Source organism: Rhincodon typus, chromosome 2 (assembly GCF_021869965.1).
Source record: "Rhincodon typus isolate 14 chromosome 2, sRhiTyp1.1, whole genome shotgun sequence".
Lineage (NCBI taxonomy): Eukaryota > Metazoa > Chordata > Chondrichthyes > Orectolobiformes > Rhincodontidae > Rhincodon > Rhincodon typus.
This window is the reverse complement of record NC_063333.1, coordinates 95,657,265-95,674,384: the sequence shown is the minus strand read 5'-3', so window position 1 is coordinate 95,674,384 and position 17,120 is coordinate 95,657,265. Positions and strand designations below refer to the sequence as shown.

The following is a 17,120-nucleotide window of genomic DNA, read 5'->3' as shown; positions in this document are numbered from 1 at the left end:
TCAAAGTCAAAGGCTGCAATCAACATGGTCAGCAAGGTATAATTTAAAGCAATCTAGTAGTTACTGGCATGATGAACATATGGTAAGAATTAGTGTCTTGAAGTTATGAGGAAGTAGTCGGAGAACTGACTTCCTTTTATCATGATAAAACTAAATTACAACTCAAGCATCCTGCTTAATTTATAACAAAACCACTTACTACTTCGGGATCACTCAGACCATCGCCAATAGCCATTCCCTTGAAGTTGATCTTCACTTTAGCAGTAGGATTGTGGGTATGAATATAATAACCAATTGCAGGCACATACTTTCCTGCATAGGACTAAAGATATTCACATATTAAAAGACACACGTAAAAAACGTCAGTAAAACATCTTCGTTCCATTCATGACCCCACTGCTTGGCATGATTTTATTAACTTCCTATGTTCCTCCAATAAAACCAATGCTTTTAAAAGAAGACAAAATAGATTTTATGCAAATTATCATTAGCAACATAAAACACCCCAAACTTTGATTAGGTAATTGAAGGAAAAACTGTATTCAATATTGGGTCATAATTATATATAAATAATCTGCCTATGCATTGATAGATATAACTGATCTCATCACAAGCTGACGTCAGAATTGAAGACATACTTCAGAACCTTACCTTACAGTGCCCAAAATTCTTGTGACATTTGGTACATCAGAATTTTATGGGAAATATTGACATATCAGATTACAACAGCAAATGGTGGCAGAAAAACATGATCACAAGTTATGTACATGATCTCAATAAAAATGTGTAATTGCCCACCATCACTCCTTTTTTCTTTGCGTACTGATACTTGTGGTAGGCCACAGCTTTGTAGGTATCAGGAGCCCAGTGAGGTCTCATTCAAGTGCTCTTTCCTCACTTAGGTCTAAACAGCAGGCTTGAATTCGAGAGTGCACACCTCAGTTGAGTCTAATGTTGCTCTTAGTTAATATTCATTGTAGTGAAGACGGCATTATTGACAGATAACCAGAACTGCAGCTCTGATCAAAGAAATCCCATCTCATCAAAGACCACAAAGCTCAAATATTACAATCCCATAATTTTGAGCTGTTTATTAATTAGCCATAAACAGGTATCAACCTTAAGACTTTTTTGGCCAGCACAGCTCAGCACCAGATTATATTGCTCTGGATCTTCTGATCCCACCTCCCACCCAGGTCAGCCAAATCGATGCCTCCTTACCCAGGATCGTCTGGACCCAAGTTTCAATGCGGGATTCATCCCAACAGGAACATTCTAATAATCTTACCCTTCACAAACCATATTGGAGTGGATCTTTGTAGAAACCACGCTCCCTTTGTACAGCGTTAGCTGCCGTACTCCAGCAAGTAAACCCATTTTAAAGACCCCAAAGCCTTTTTGACAGCTACAGAGTAAAGTACACATGGAAGGCAATGGGGTGAGGATGTAGAGTGGCAGGCTTGTATTTGGGAAACAGACTGGCAGGTGGATCAGGAGGTAGGATGGCAGATGGGAGGGTTGAGTCGGTCAGTTGTTGGTGGGGAAGTCGGATGGCAGGTGGAGTGGAGAGTGTTGGATTGGGCTGAGTATTTGAGGTCACTGTAATTTATTGGGATGATCTGCTGGGAACGTGAGGGTGGGATGGTCAGTTTCACAGTGCCAGATGTTAGAGCAGATTTTTATTCCTCTAATTTGTCCAGGTTAACGATAAAGCTAACTAAGTTGGGCCCTCCAAAGTCTCTGGACTCTTAATCAGAACAGGGGACTTTCACAGGGTGTTCCAGGTGTTGGATTATTTCCCATTGAATGTTTAAACTTCCCAGCCAATTACCATATAGTCAGTGCACCGGGACTTTTAACAAGTCCTGACACACATCTTCTAGGTTATATCTGATCTCTGACTGAACAAAGACCAAACGATTTGGGCTCAATTACCTACTTATTAACCAATTATGCATTTACAAGATTACCAATCCAGGCACTGAGATGACTGAGAAAGACTACAGAACCTGAGAGAGTATTATTTTTAAGGTCACTATTCTGCTTCCATGATTATGTGAGGAAAATAAGGAAAATGAAAATCAAAGTGGTTGATTTTCATCCCCTCCATTGAGTGGAATTGTGCAATTTCATGATCAAAATCACGGTACAGATTTATTAGTGAGCTTCCACTCCTGAAATTCTCATCGTGATTTTGAAGTGGACTGGGTTATAGGTGAACAGTGCTCCTTCATAAAACATGCAGGCACCTATCTAACATTTGAAAAAGTGGGAACCTCTGGTATACATCAGACTCTGCTCTTATTCAGTGCTCCTTAAAAGGGAAGTGCTCTGAAAACCACTGCAAGCAAGTTCCTGCAGTAATTCTTTTGGTGTCCAGGCAGCTCAAATGCACTTCCTGACCTCAGAAGGTTATTAATCTTTGTAACACTCTACCACAAAGAGCAGTGGAAAGCTCCTTGATACCATGAAAATTATTCAAGCCTTTCACAATAACATTGGGCAGATTTGGGTGATTGAGTGAGGGGCAGGTTTCATACTCTGCACTCATTATAACTTTGTCAAAAAGCAAAATTCTTCAAATGATTATGGGGACTATTCACCACATTTACAATACATATGCACCTATCATTTTGAAACTTTCCTCTTCCGCATAATTTGTGCCACCAAAAAATAGTGCGTCTTTTTTTTTTATAAAGAGTTTATTGTTAAGAGTTGCATTGATTGCAAAAAATTATTGAATGCAAAAATACAAACATCTAGCTCTTCTGTAGCATAGAAATCACTCCTAACTCTGGTGTAGCTTTGAAACTAGTCTTCTGATATTGGAAGAATCTCTAAAACATTTGAATTATCCATGCCCATTTCCAGTCCAGGTTTCAGCCACCTTCCAATACAAATACACATGCACACTGCATGTATAAAATTATGTCTATGATTCCCTTGTTTTTGATCTTTCTCCTAAAGGAAACGATCCTTCCTATCCATTCCATCGTGGTCCATCATAATTTTACATATGTCAGTTTAAGCTTCCCTTCAGTCTCGTCTGTTCCAAAGAAACCAATCCCAGCTTATCCATTCCCATCCGGTCACGGGAATCCTTGTTTGAATCCCTACTATTCAATTTCTGACTCTGCCCTAGTAGCAAAATAGCTCTTTTTGAAATCACAAATGACTGCAGCAAATCTAAACTTCCTTCTCGTCCTCCTCTACCTATCTGAGTTTTTGACATGGTTAAGCACACCATCCTCTTCCAATGCCACGCCACTGTTAGCCAACTGTGTCCGACTGCACTCACATGGTTCCATTCTTAGCTCTCTAACTGTAGCCAGAAAATCATTTGCAATGGCTTCTCTTCCTGCTGCTGCACAATTATCCCCAAGGATCTCTCCTTAGCCCAATACATTTGACCAACATCATCCAAAGGTGCAGCATTAATGTTCCCACTTATACTGATGACACCCAGTTCTACTTCAACGACACCTCTCTTGACTCCTCCCCGATGCTAAATTATCAGAGAGATTGTGCGATATCCAGGGCAAAAACATTCAAAAATGTTAAATCTTGATGAGGCAAAAGCCTTTGTTTTCGGTCCCCATTCTAAACACTGCTCCCTCCCTGCCAACTCCTTCCCTTTCTCTGGAACAGTCTGGGATTTATCCAATCTCTTCACAGGTCTGTTATCACATTTGTTCTTGAAATGAACTTCCAATGTCATATAAATGCCATCACCAGGACAGCCTAATTTCATTTTCATGATATTGCCCAATGTTGGTCTTTGCATTTGTCACATTCTGTGGGATCCATTTGCTTGTCAAGAGCGCAATCATGAGATGGTAAATGGAAGTCTTACCTCAGAATAGCTAGAAGGGAGGAGAGTTAACGTTATCTCCAGAGAACTAGGGCATACTGAGGAATAGCCCCTACAGAAGTAAATATCTTAAAGATGGTTGTGTCTTATAAGAACAGTACCAGAGAAAGCAAGATGCAATTGAATGGATAACTTACATAGTCACAAACCATATTGTTAAGTTGATAAGGAGATAAGTTGATAATGCTTGTTTTGTTTAAGTATTTGCACACAATAATGTTTATGTTCTTAGTTAAAAATGAAAAATCTCAAGGTAAAGTTCTATTGGTTAAAACAAAGCATTTGGTTTCTCCAGTCCCAAACCAAATTGCAGTTAGATTACAGAGCAAGTTTCTACCACAGTTTGTAGGTGCTCTTCAGGGCGGTCACCAATGAATGAAAGTCTGCTTTCACCAGCTGAAGAATATGGCTTTGCAAAGCTTTGGAATGTTTTCCCAAACTGAGAGAGAAACTGCCCATGAAATCTTCATTCATTCCTCATTGCCTCTAGACTGGACTATTCCAATGCACTCCTGACTCGTCCCCTACATTCTACCCACCATAAACGATGGGGAGGTGGTGACCTAGTGGTATTATCGCTGGACTGTTAATCCAGAGACCCAGGTAATGTTCTGGGGGCGTGGGTTCAAATCCCACCACGGCAGATGGTGGAATTTGAATTCAATTAAAAAATATCTGGAATTAAGAATCTAATGATGACCACGAATCCATTGTTGATTGTCAGGAAAAACCCATCTGGCTCACTAATGTCCTTAAGGGAGGGAAACTGCCATCATTACCCGGTCTGGCCTACATGTGACTCCAGACCCACAGCAATGTGGTTGACTCTTAACTGCGGGATGGGCAATAAATGCTGCCTGATCAGCGATGCCCATTAATGAATAAAGAATAAACTTGAGGGTGTTAAAATCTTTGCTGCCCACGGCATAGCTTGCAGCAAATCCCATTCTCCAATACTTTTGTGCTCATTGACCTACGTTAGCTATACCTTCATTTTCAAATGTAATTTTAAAAAAAATTCACTGACTGTAATTGGACTTCGCTGGCCAGGGCAGCATTTATTGCCAATCGCTAACTGATCAGAGAACAGTTAAGAGTCAGCCACATTACTGTGGATTTGGAGTCACATATGGGCCAGACAAAGGCAGCTGTTTCCTTCCCTAAAGGATATTAGTAAACCAGATAAGTTTTTGTGACAATTGACAAGATTTTCATGATCACTGGATTCTGAATCCAGATTTTCTTTACTGAATTCAAATTCCACCTTCTGCCACGATAAGATTCAAACCAGAGGTCCCATACCATTACCTGGATCTCTATTGTTAATAGTCTAGTGATAATGCCACTAGGCCTCCCCACTCCCTCCCCATCTCTCTAATGTCCACATTTACAATCCTCAGAGATATCTGTGCTTCTTTAATTGAAACCTTATGTGGCATTGACTGAGGGATCGAATGTTGGCTGGTACACTGAGACAAACTCTCTACTCTAAATTCAGTAGTACCATGGGACTTGCTACATCCAAATGGCTTGATATTTTATGTAAAAGAGTACACTTTGACTGTGCAACACTGGACCAAAGTTTCAGCTTAGAATACAAGGTCAAAGGCAAATTTCTTTCTTTTGTGTTTTGGTGTCAATAATTGCTAACTAACAGAAAGGGAGAGACAGAACTAATTTGAAGAATGCATGCCTGTAACAGTGCCTTCTGACTTTCATTCATTCAAATCAGAGAAGGGCTTAATATCACAATTTTCTGAGTTGAGTGCATGAGTGGTACTAACCAATCCATATGAGTGTCAGAAAACAGACAAAACAGAATGGAAGCTGGCAGTAGTAGTACAATCAAGTCACAACAGATTTCCCAAACAATTGTATTTAATGATCATTGATGTTGCTCCAAAATTACTTTATACAGACATTGATCATGAATCTTTTCACCGTTTACATGATTACACTTAATGAATCTCCAAAGCATTTTATGAATTTTGCATTAACATAGAAGGTCAACCTCCAAAGTGTTCTCGACTAACACCCTGAACAGGCATATACCTTCCTCACAATGTTCCAGCTTATATATTGAAATTACAAACACAGAAACCATCAAAAAGTCATATCATATATACCAACATATCCTGGAAGGGAAGGGAAAAATGGTCAAAAAAAAACTATATAGTTGTACCTTTTGCACACCATGTAACCAATAAATATCAGTTTTTTTTCCCCAAAAAAGAGTCAAAACAGAGGCAAAGGTTTGTTAAATACACAAATAGAAAGATTAGAATACCCACCTCTCCTGTAGCATAGAAGTCATTCTGCTGATATTCATAGAATATCTGAAAGAACTGGATAAGGGCGCTGCAAAAGAAAAGCATTTTAAAATGTTCTTTTTTTACTAATCCTGTGACTATACTTTATATCCAACAACTTGAGAACAGCATTTTATTCTTTCTGAATATTTCAGCTATGAACAGGAACAATCCCATCTATACTGATAGAAAAACAATGTCATTTCACTACAGGTCTGAAAGTAGTTGCCAGTTAAACAGAAGACAGTCATTCATTCACAATATTCAGCAATCACTAATTAATTTTCCTTAGTTAACTAACATTTAACCAGCACGAGTAACAGTGCAGCTTCAATGCGATTTGTTACCGATCCAAAATCAAAATAACCAACCTTAAGTCACCAGTGCAGGCTAAGAAAAGAACATTTGCATTTTACTTACTTAATGTTTAAAGGACCATGTTTATGTGCAATGCTTCAGCACATGTGCTTAGCTCGTCTCCAAGCCAAGACTGAACCTAACATTGCCTGGGGAGGAGATGGAGAGATGGTACCAGTATGAAGTAAATTTTGCTACCTGAAGAGCCCATCTCATTCCATGACAGATCGTTTTGAAAGTACAGTTAATAATATGAAGTATGAGTTTCACAAAAGCCTCATTCTACAGAGCCTCAATAACGTTGCAGCAGTCCCAGAAGACCATAGGACTGGTCTCTCAGAGAGATAACCGGTGCCGAGTTCAACCAGATGGTCACCACACGTCAGGTGAAAGGGTGAGGTTGAGAAGACAGGACCCACATTTTAATCTTAGCCGGGAAGTGAACCCGCACAGTTGGCATCACAACAATGCCATCCTGCCAACTGAGCCAACCACAGATTGAGGCAGCAATATAAACTGAACTGGTCACATTGGGGGCATTTATTGAAGGAATAGAAAAGTACATTTCTGTTTGTGTAAAAGTATAAATACATAAACAAAAAGTATAATTGTACTCACCTGTACAGGTCCCTTCCTACATCGTCTTCATTTTGTGCATAGCCTTCATCATGGTCAGTAAAGCTGAAGCCAGTGCCAACCTAATGTCCAAGAGTAATGAAAAGTTATCTCTATACAAAATATACTGAAGAAAATACTAACATATACTCCACATGACAGAACTGCCGAAGATCGATCGGACCAGGCTGATTGCAGAGGGAGAGGGGGTGTGGGATTTAGGGTTAGGCTTAGGCTTAGAAATGGGGATGGGTATCCTTGGTTGAGGAAAAATGCGGTGCTGTCTAAGCAAGCCTTTTGGAAGCTGGCATCACCTCAACAGACGTGACTGACACAGAAATTGAGAGAATGCAATGAAATCCTTGCAGGAAGCAAGGTGTGGGGCGGTGAAGTCAAGTTAACGCCGGGAGTCGTTAGATTTATAATGAATATTGGTGAACAGCAGATCCTCAGAAATGGAAATAGCGAAGTTAAGGAAGGCAAGGAAAAAGTCAGTGATGGACCAGGTGAAGACGAGAGAAGAATGAAATCAGAAGCAAAGCTGCCGATTTTGTCTGGATGACAGCAAGAAGCAGCACAGATTGTCCAGATATGGTTTCACCAATACCCTGTACAATTAGAGCTAAACTTCTTTATTCCTGTACTCCAAACGCTAAGACATAGATACAAAATACTGTGCATTAGGAACAGGAGTAGGCCATTCTGCCCCTCAAACATGATTGGATCTGATTGTACCCTCAAATCCACATTCCCACCTATTGCTGATAACTTTCATCCCTTGCTTAACGAGCATCTATCTACCTCTGCTTAAAGATAATAATGGACTCTGCTTCCACTATCTTTTTAGGAACAGAATTCCAAAGACTCTCAAACCTCAGTGTAAAAAATTCAGTTCATCTGTTTTAAAAGACTGACGCCAGATTTTTAAGTGACCCCTTATTCAGATTCTCCTAGAAGAGGAAACATTCTCTCTATTTCTACACTGCAAGACCCCTTAGGTTATTTTGTGTTTTAAATAAAGGCCAACATGGTATTTGTGTTCCAAACTGGAGGATGTACACTGCATGCTAACTCTCAGCATACCTTGCCTGAGCAAAATGAATCTCCTTGAACATCGACACTTAAAGTTTTGAAAAACACTCTGTATTTCTATACTTCTGACCAAAGTAAATAATTTCACACTTACCTACATTATTTACCATCTTGCATCTTGTTGCACAATCACTCAACCTATTCCTATCTTTTTACAAAAACAGAAACAGAAATAGAAACAATCTTTTTTAAAGCCATTTTTGTGTCCTCCTCACAGCTTACCTTTTCATCTAGCTTTGCATCATCTGCAAACCTACGTGCAATACTTTCCATCTCTTCAGCTAAATCACCAATGTAGGCTGTAAGCAGCTGAGATGTCAGTCACTGCCTACTAACTTGAAAGTGCCATTTCTGCCCATTCTCCATTAAACAATCCTCTATCCATGCTACTACACTATCCTCAAGTCCCTGAGCTCTTCTCTTACTCATCAACCTTTTGCGTGGCACCTTATCAAAATGGCTTTTGGAAATAGATACACTGTGTCTGCTAGTTTCCCTTTAGCTACCTTAGTAGATACATCCTCAAAAAGAAATCAAGAAGTTTGTTAAACAGGATTTCCCCTAGTAAAACTATATTGACTTGCTGTAATCATATTATGCATTGTTAAGACATCTGCAAAAACAGACTTCAGCATCTTCCAACAATTGATGCTAGGTAACTGGTGTTGGCGTTGCCAGTTTTTCTCTCGCTTCTTTCTTCAAAAGTGGCATTACATTTGCTGCCTTCCAATCAGACTGGATTTTTCATGAATCTAAGCAATTTTGGAAAGTAATGACTAGTGCAACCACTATTTCCTCAGGTATCTCTTTTTGAGCTCAAGGATGAAGGCATCAGATTGAGGGAATGTGTCAAATATTTGGCCCTTCATTTTCTCCTATACCGTTTCTTTCTTGATATTAATTTCCTTACTTTTTATAGTCTCTAGGTTACCATCTATTTCAGAACGAGCACATCTTGTCCTATAAAGACAAGAAAATAAAATTGTTCAATGTTTCTGCCATTTCCTCATTGCCCATAATATTTTTTTTCTGTGTTTTATAGGCCATTGCTTACTTTAGCTCTTTTTTTAAATGTATTTGTAAAAGCTCTTACAATCCGTATCTGCATACCTGACCAGTTTACGGTCATATTCTGTTTTTCCTTTATCATCAAATGTTTTGACAGTCTTTTGCTGGTTTCTAAAGTGCTCCAATCAATCCTCAGACTTGTTATTATTTTCTCTTATACTATAAGCCTGCTCTTTTAGTCTCACACATACCTTAACTACCCAAATGAGCTGGGGACATATTTTTCTTGCAGAGGTTTTGTTGTTTTAATGGAATGCATATTTATTAAACATTTTGAATTATTTATTTAAATGTCTCCCATGTTTATTTTTAAGTAAGTAAAAACAGGACTTTAAAATCAATTACAGCATTGCTATTACCATATTAATTCAATTCTGTTAACTAGGCAGAGGGTGTAGATTAGACCAGGAAATGGCCTCAGAATCGCATTAACTCAAACAGTAGATAGACCTTCCAAAGAATATAGTGCGAGTATCTGTGGTTTGGGGATAGGCAGGGTAAAGGGGCTAGTAAGAGAGAGGCTTGCCAATCTCTGGGCCAGCTGCAAAGCTGAAATAAAGTGAATCCAGTGGGGCTTTCTACATCAATAACTTTAGACTGAGTTTATAGAATAGCAGGATGTGTATTCGTGACCCTTCTCGATCTCGGTCTTGAGGTAATATTTGGGTCTCCTTGTGGCAGATTTGATGTCGGTCTGTGACTCCGTGCGGCTTTCCTTTGGCATCATGGGAGGTTTGGGTCCTTGAGCCCAGAGCTGTGAAGTGACTAATTTCTCTTTTTTTCTAATTTTTTTAATTATACTATTGTTGAAGGACTGTTATTCTGAACTTTTTATTTCCTTATTTTTCTAATTTATTACTATGATTTTGCACTTTTGAAGGTTTGTAATGCTGGACTTATTATTTCTTCATTTTTCTATCTTTTTCTCCCAAGAATTTGTACCTCGCTACCTTTATACTTAAGGTGGCACCGTAAGTGGCGATTTGTAAAGTTTTCACTATACTCATGCGAGTATGTGTGACAATAAAGCCAATTCAGTTCAATTCAATCTTCATGACTATGTGTTTCTCAGATGGACAGATAGGTCCTGTCTGAGCACTTGCGTTCTTCTAACTAATGTCACTGGCTTTGTGAAGGAATGGGAACGCGGAAAGGGGATGCTGCCTTAATGCTAAAAGATTTGTGGCATTGAAATCAGTTGGTTAATGATCCTGTTTAATTCATCAACAGTGGTGTTATTAATGAGAGTTGCCAGCTTTAACCACGGTATTGGGGTTTGGTATCAAACTGCCCACAGCCTGAAAACAATTTTCAGATTTCATTTCTAACATAACTTGTGAGCAAGCCTTCGAACAAAGGGGCTGAAACTCAGGGATTTGTGTTATCATCCTTTGCCTGTAGATGGCATCAGTAAACACAAGGTGGCATTTAATGCCCTTCCCCCTGTTGAGCTTAGTGATGGCAAGGTATTAGCAGGTAGAGACCATGACGACACTACGGCTTTAAGAGGTGTATATCGCAGGGGTCATCTCTCATTCAAAAGAACTCCATCCCTGATCAGGAAGGGGTCGGTCTGCCGACAGGAATCCCAGTCCTTGCAGCCAATGCACCTCATCTCATTCCTCCAGGACTCGCCCTCTGCCCTACCTCAGCTGGGGTCCTGGGATCCAGCAACACAACTAGACCACAGATGGTTATCTCACAAACAGCAGCAGCAGCAGCACAGTCTCCCAATGGTCCTGCCATTCAATAGAGCCACTTTGAAGCCAAGGAAGGCCCCTCCATTGTCAAGTGTGGCACTTAATCTCGAGAACCTTCCCTATCCGAGATGATATGGGGCTCTCACAGGCAAAATTTATCATCTTCCCCACTGCCTCACCTAAACGCCAATAAACACCACGACGTATTCAGTGAGTATAGATAATGCACGTACATCTGGAGCATTGGCTTCCTCCATTACACACAAATTTTGTACTCATTCCAATTGTGCCTGAGGAGTGTTGCTGCAAAATTTAAATAAATCCAGACAATCTTTCTTAAAGCAGTCCAAAGTGATGAATGATAAGTAATATCACACCACATGCATTGGCACAAAAGTTTGTTGAGGGATTTAGAATTCCTGCAGCTGGGGAATTAGAATTATTTTACAGCATGCTTAAAGCTAGATTCTTTACAGGAAAGATGTTGGAACTGAAGTTTCTCAGTTGCATCACCGCTACTATGGACCACTGACACATGCCAAGGCCCATAAATGGTCACAGATTCTGCTTAAGTAGTCCTGTTGTAATTCTAATAGCTGTTTAGTATATTCTACTAACAAGATGATCACAAACTTATTAAACCATATTTCCACCTCCTATTCCAGCTGAGCTAGCCTGGGATTGTGTTAACATTCTAACAAGTTGAAATAACATTATATTTTATAACATGGGGTAATGTCCCTCTTCAATAATTTTGATAGAAATGCACAGTATTTTACAATTCACACAATGTATGTAATACCAAGCCTCTAATGCCACTGGGAATGGTCGTTCGGGTCGGGTGGTAGAGGAGTGGAGATTAAGCAGTCAGGTGCTTGTATATCATTTGACTACAGTCTGCATTTCAATACATCAATGTTGAAAGTCAGTAAGTTACCTCTGCATCATAGAATCTCTATAATGCAGAAAGAGGCCATTCAGCCCATCGAGTCAGCAATGAAATCTTCAAACAGCATCCCACCCAGATACATAGACCCCCAATCCCGTAACCCCTTGTTTACCATAGTTAAATACACCTGGCCTGCACATTCTTGGACACTATAGGGCAACGTGGCATATAGGAAAATGAAACTACACCTATAAACTGGGTAAGACAGCTAAGGGGAATAACTTGCAATGCATGGGGAATGAAATACAATGCATTTGAGTAAGTAGAATAGTGCCACATTTAAGCAACAAAGAGCAAACAGCTATTCTGTTCTGAGATCAAGATCAAAGAATCTTTACATTATAGATACATCTTTTTAATAAGTGAACATTAAGCCATTAATGAAGCTAGGTATTAGCTAATTTAAAAATAGCTCCACTAGCAATGCACGCTGACAGTGTGAAGATCTGGTGCAATTCTGATTATAATGGACAGTCCCCTTTTAGGGGAGAATTCTGACAATTCCAGTGGAGCAAAACCATTTAAATATATACTTAAGTAAATTAGACTAACGATGATTAATGATATTTGGAGAATTTTGGAGGTTAGCAGCAAATTGCCTCTAACTTCTGTTATCTTAAATGCAAGAACTTAAAGGCATGGAATAGACATATTTAGAAATAAACAGATGTTTAAAAAATGTGGGGGTGTTGAGTTAGAAAGGTTAGGATTAGGAAATGGGGCACGTGCTGTGAAATTGGTTGGTGTCACATTACACCCAGGCCCTGGGCGAGGTTCCCCAATTTGTTACAGCTCCAGATGAGACACCCAAATAGTTAAGCTCCCAGGTGAGGAGGGATAAATTGACTCCCCTTCTTTATTCATCTGTTGTTGACAGGGATACCCTTCTCCCAGACCCAAACAAGGTGATGCTTTATAAAGAGGCAATTTAAGCAGGCTTTCCTTGAATTACAAAGGACAGATTGTTAATTACTACACACAGCAAGAAATACTAACACAGCACACATTCATACAGATTAGAAAAAGAGGCAAGTCCAAAGGGATTAAAGGTTTATTAAAAAAAATATCAAATATATGGATCAGTATCTGAATTGTTTGTGAAAAGCAGATAGTTGAATGCACTGGCCTTTGCAGTGGAGATTATTGGAAGCACTGATATCGTTAGTTGAACAGTTCATTTTCCAACTTCTTCGTTTTACAGGCTGACTGATTCATTTTTAAAAATTGGTTCGCAGCACTTGGTATGAGAAAGGATTTTCTTTTAGACAGGCTGCTAGTTAACTGATTTCCAGCGCTCAGATTGAAAGGGAGCAACCAGGGTACATTTCTTCAAATATAACCTTCACAGCATGTTAATGCTCAAACCCAAGCTGATACCAGAGTTCAGTCTCACTGGTGTCCTCCAGTAGAGATGAAACTGGCTTTTTCACCCGTCTTTGTGTATTCTTTAAAGAGAAAAACACAAATATGCCTACACTTTGGGACATAATCTGCAGGGTTCAGCAGCCCCTTGTTATCTTTTAATCACAAGAGATCACAGTCCAGTCTGTTTTGACTTGCCTCTCTTCAGGTTTGAAGGGCTGATGTCCCAGGGCAAAAATCAAGGTAGATTTTTAAATCAACTTGTCCATGCTGACCAGATATTCATTTGCCAGCATTTGGCGTATATCCCTCTAAACTCTTTCTATACATGTTCCCATCCAGATGCCTTGTAAATGTTGTAATTGTATCAGCCTCCACCACTTCATCTGGCACCTCATTCCATACACGCATCATCCTCTGTGTGAAAAAATTTCCCCTTTGGTCCCTTTTAAGTCCTTACCCTCTCACCAGAAACCTATGCCCTCTAGTTTTGGACTTCCCTACCCTGGGCAAAAGACCTTGCCTATTTACTCCATCTATGTCCCTCATGTTTTTATAAACCTCTATAAGGTCACCCCTCAGCCTCCGACGCTCCAGGGAAAATAGTCCCAGTCTATTCTGCCTCTTTGTATAGCTCAAACCCTCCAACCCTGGCAACATCCTTGTAAATCTTTTCTGAACCCTTGCAAGTTTCCGGATATCCTTCCTATAGCAGGGAAACCAGAATTGCATGCAGTATTCCAAAAGAGGCTGAATCAATATCCTGTACAGTCACAACATGACCTCCCAACTCCTATACTCGATGCACTGACCAATAAAGGCAAGCACACCAAATGTGTTCTTCACTATCCTATCTACCTGCGACTCCATTTTCAAGGAACTATGAACCTCCACTCCAAGGTCTCTTTTTTCAGCAACACTCCCCAGGACATTTTCATTAAGTATGTAAGTCCCAGCCCTGATATGCCTTTCCAAAATGCAGCACCTCATATTTAACCAAATTAAAATCCATCTGCCAATCCTTGGCCCATTGGCCCAGCTGATCAAGGTCCCGTTTACTCTGAGGTAACCTTCTTCACTGTCCACTACACCACCAATTTTGATTTCATCTGCAAACTTACTAACCACACTCCTATGTTCACATCCAAATCATTTATATAAATGACAAAAAGCAGTGGGCCCAGCACCGATGCCTGTGGAACATTGCTTGTCACAGGCCTCCAGTCAGAAAAGCAACCCTCCACCACCGCCCTCTGTCTTCTACCTTCTAGCCAGTTCTGCATGCAAATGGCTAGTTCTCCCTGTAGTCCATGAGATCTAACCTTGCTAACTAGTCTACCGTGAGGAACCTTGTCGAACGCCTTACTGAAGTCTATATAGATCACGTCCACCGCTGCACTGCTGCCTTACAGCGCCAGGGACCCGGGTTCGATTCCAGCCTCGGTCGACTGTCTGTGTGAAATTTGCACATTCTCCCAGTGCCTACGTGGGTTTCCTCCGGGTGCTCCGGTTTCCTCCCACAGTCCAAAGATGCGCAGGTTAGGTGGATTGGCTATGCTAAAATTGCCTGTAGTGTTCAGAGATGTGTAGATTAGGTGGGTTATAGGGGGATGGGTCTGGGTGGGATGCTCTGAGGTTCGGTGTGGACTCGTTGGGCCGAAGGGCCTGTTTCCACACTGTAGGGATTCTATGATCTATGATAATTCTCTTTGTTATTTCTTCAAAAAACCCAATCAAGTTTGAGACACAATTTCCCACGCACAAAGCCATGTTGACTATCCCTAATCAGTCCTTGCCTTTCCAAATACATGTAAATCCTGTCCCTCAGGATTCCTTCCAATAACTTGCCCACCACCGATGTCAGGCTCACTGGTCTATAGTTTCCTGGCTTTGAAGTTTTGAAGGTATCATTTTTTATTTGGCCGAGAGTTAAATTGGAGGTCCCATCTGCCTTATCATTTTAAAAGTGATCATTTGTTTCTTATCTCATTTCAGTTTATGGGAATTTGCTTTGTGCAAAATTGACTGTTGCATTTCATACATTAGCAGCGGCCATACTACATGTATTCAATTTGCTGTGAAGTGTTTACATACATTCAGGGCCAAGAAAACCACGATTATGAATGCAAGTCTTTCTTTCCCGCTTTCTTCTTCAATTCAATCCTAGTATCTCAAAGTGCCTGATTACAGATCGAAGAGCTATTAAAAATTTGGATATGGGGGACAATTTCTGCAAACAAATGGTAATGCCTGAGGCTTGTCTGGCAATGGCCCTCAATTCCCTGTACTATTAGCCTGTTGAGTGGCAGACAATAATTGTGGCTTGCTGCTGATTGAAGATCATTCTGTTGCTGGTGACCTGGGTAAGTGATGAAGTGGAATCACTGAGAAGGAGGCATACAGGAGATAGCAGCAGTGTATCAGGAGTGGGACAAAATAGCATTGAGGGTGGGGAATGATAGTGGACAGAACTTAGGTGTATTGAATACCTTGAATCGGGAGTGATGGCCTAGTGGTGTTGTCGTCACTAGACTATTAGTCCAGAGACCCTGGGGATCTGGGTTCAAATCCCACAGTGGCAGATTTAATGTGAGCTCAATACGAAAAAAAAATCTGGAATTGAGAATCTAATGATGACCATGAATCCATTGTCGATTGTTGGAAAAACCCAACTGGTTCACTAATGTCCTTTAGGGAAGGAAACTGCCATTCTTACCTGGTCTGGCCTACATGTGACTACAGCATTGTGGTTGACGATTAAATTGCATCTCTGGGCATTTAGGGATGGACAATAAATGCTGGCCTGGCTAGCAACATCCTCATCCAATGCACAAATTTAAAAAATGTGCTTGGAAAGGATGACCACTCATCTTAGGTCCACATTGAGGTAACCACATTTTATTAGCATTTCTTTTTGGCTACAGATTAACAGGTAGCCCCTTATAAAGGGTCATATATTAGGGCACATATAGCCCTGGCTTGCAGAACTGGTCAGGTAATGGGAGCCTCAAACAATTGGTTGGTCCCCTATTTGTGTATCCAAAGGGATTAGCATCCGGTCCAGGCCAATTTTTTCGCATTTACCAATAGAGAGCACAAATCATGTTTCCTGCCACTAAGATGAAGACTTAGGATACCATTTAGAACTGCAAGGTGATGGAACCGCAAGGGCATTCAGTATAGATTCACCAAGGCCATGCAAAGAACAGAAACTACAGTAATGAGAAAAGACAGGAGATATGCGGACTGATTCTACTGGAACAGAAAGGCCTAGAAAATACTTCAATAGGTGTCTTGAAAATTGAGAAAAGGTGGGACAGCATAAAACAGGGAATATTTTCTGGTTAGAATTTAGCAATGAGTGGTTATTAATTGTCATTCCATTAGAGGTTAAGAGAAATTCCTTTGTATGGAAATGAGAATATGGCAAATGGCTGCAAATAAACAGCTGGATGTGCAACAAGCACAATGGAGCAAATGATTTACTTCAATGCTTCAATTTCTATTTTCATTTCAATCTCTTCAAGAAGGTCAGAAAAAGAAATGGCTGGAAATTGCAGCCTTTTTCTCTCATTTTGTTTGGAATTGTGTGTGCGCAACAAAGCACAACTCAACAAACACAGAAATGCATGCAACTTTTCAGAAAAATAGAAAAGTATTCCAAATTAACAAAAAAAAAGGAATATACTTGGAGGTAGTAGGAACTGCAGATGCTGGAGAATGAGATAACAAGGATGAACACAGCAGGCCAAGCAGCATCAGAGGAGCAGGAAGGCTGACATTTCGGGCCTAGACCT

The 17,120-nt window shown here is 40.2% G+C and overlaps 1 protein-coding gene across 3 annotated transcripts in view; it reads right to left on the bottom strand.

The window, feature by feature from the left end:
* cpvl (carboxypeptidase vitellogenic like) overlaps positions 1-17,120 on the bottom strand; it is an 86,856-nt gene that overhangs the window by 35,816 nt on the left and 33,920 nt on the right. For all 3 annotated transcript variants that reach the window (XM_048615795.1, XM_048615780.1, XM_048615788.1), the window contains exons 6-8: positions 7,156-7,235; positions 6,163-6,229; positions 200-322 (exon numbers count right to left, since the gene is read on the bottom strand). In XM_048615795.1, the coding sequence (XP_048471752.1) occupies positions 200-322; positions 6,163-6,229; positions 7,156-7,235 (270 nt within the window). The remainder of the gene's footprint in view (positions 1-199; positions 323-6,162; positions 6,230-7,155; positions 7,236-17,120) is intronic.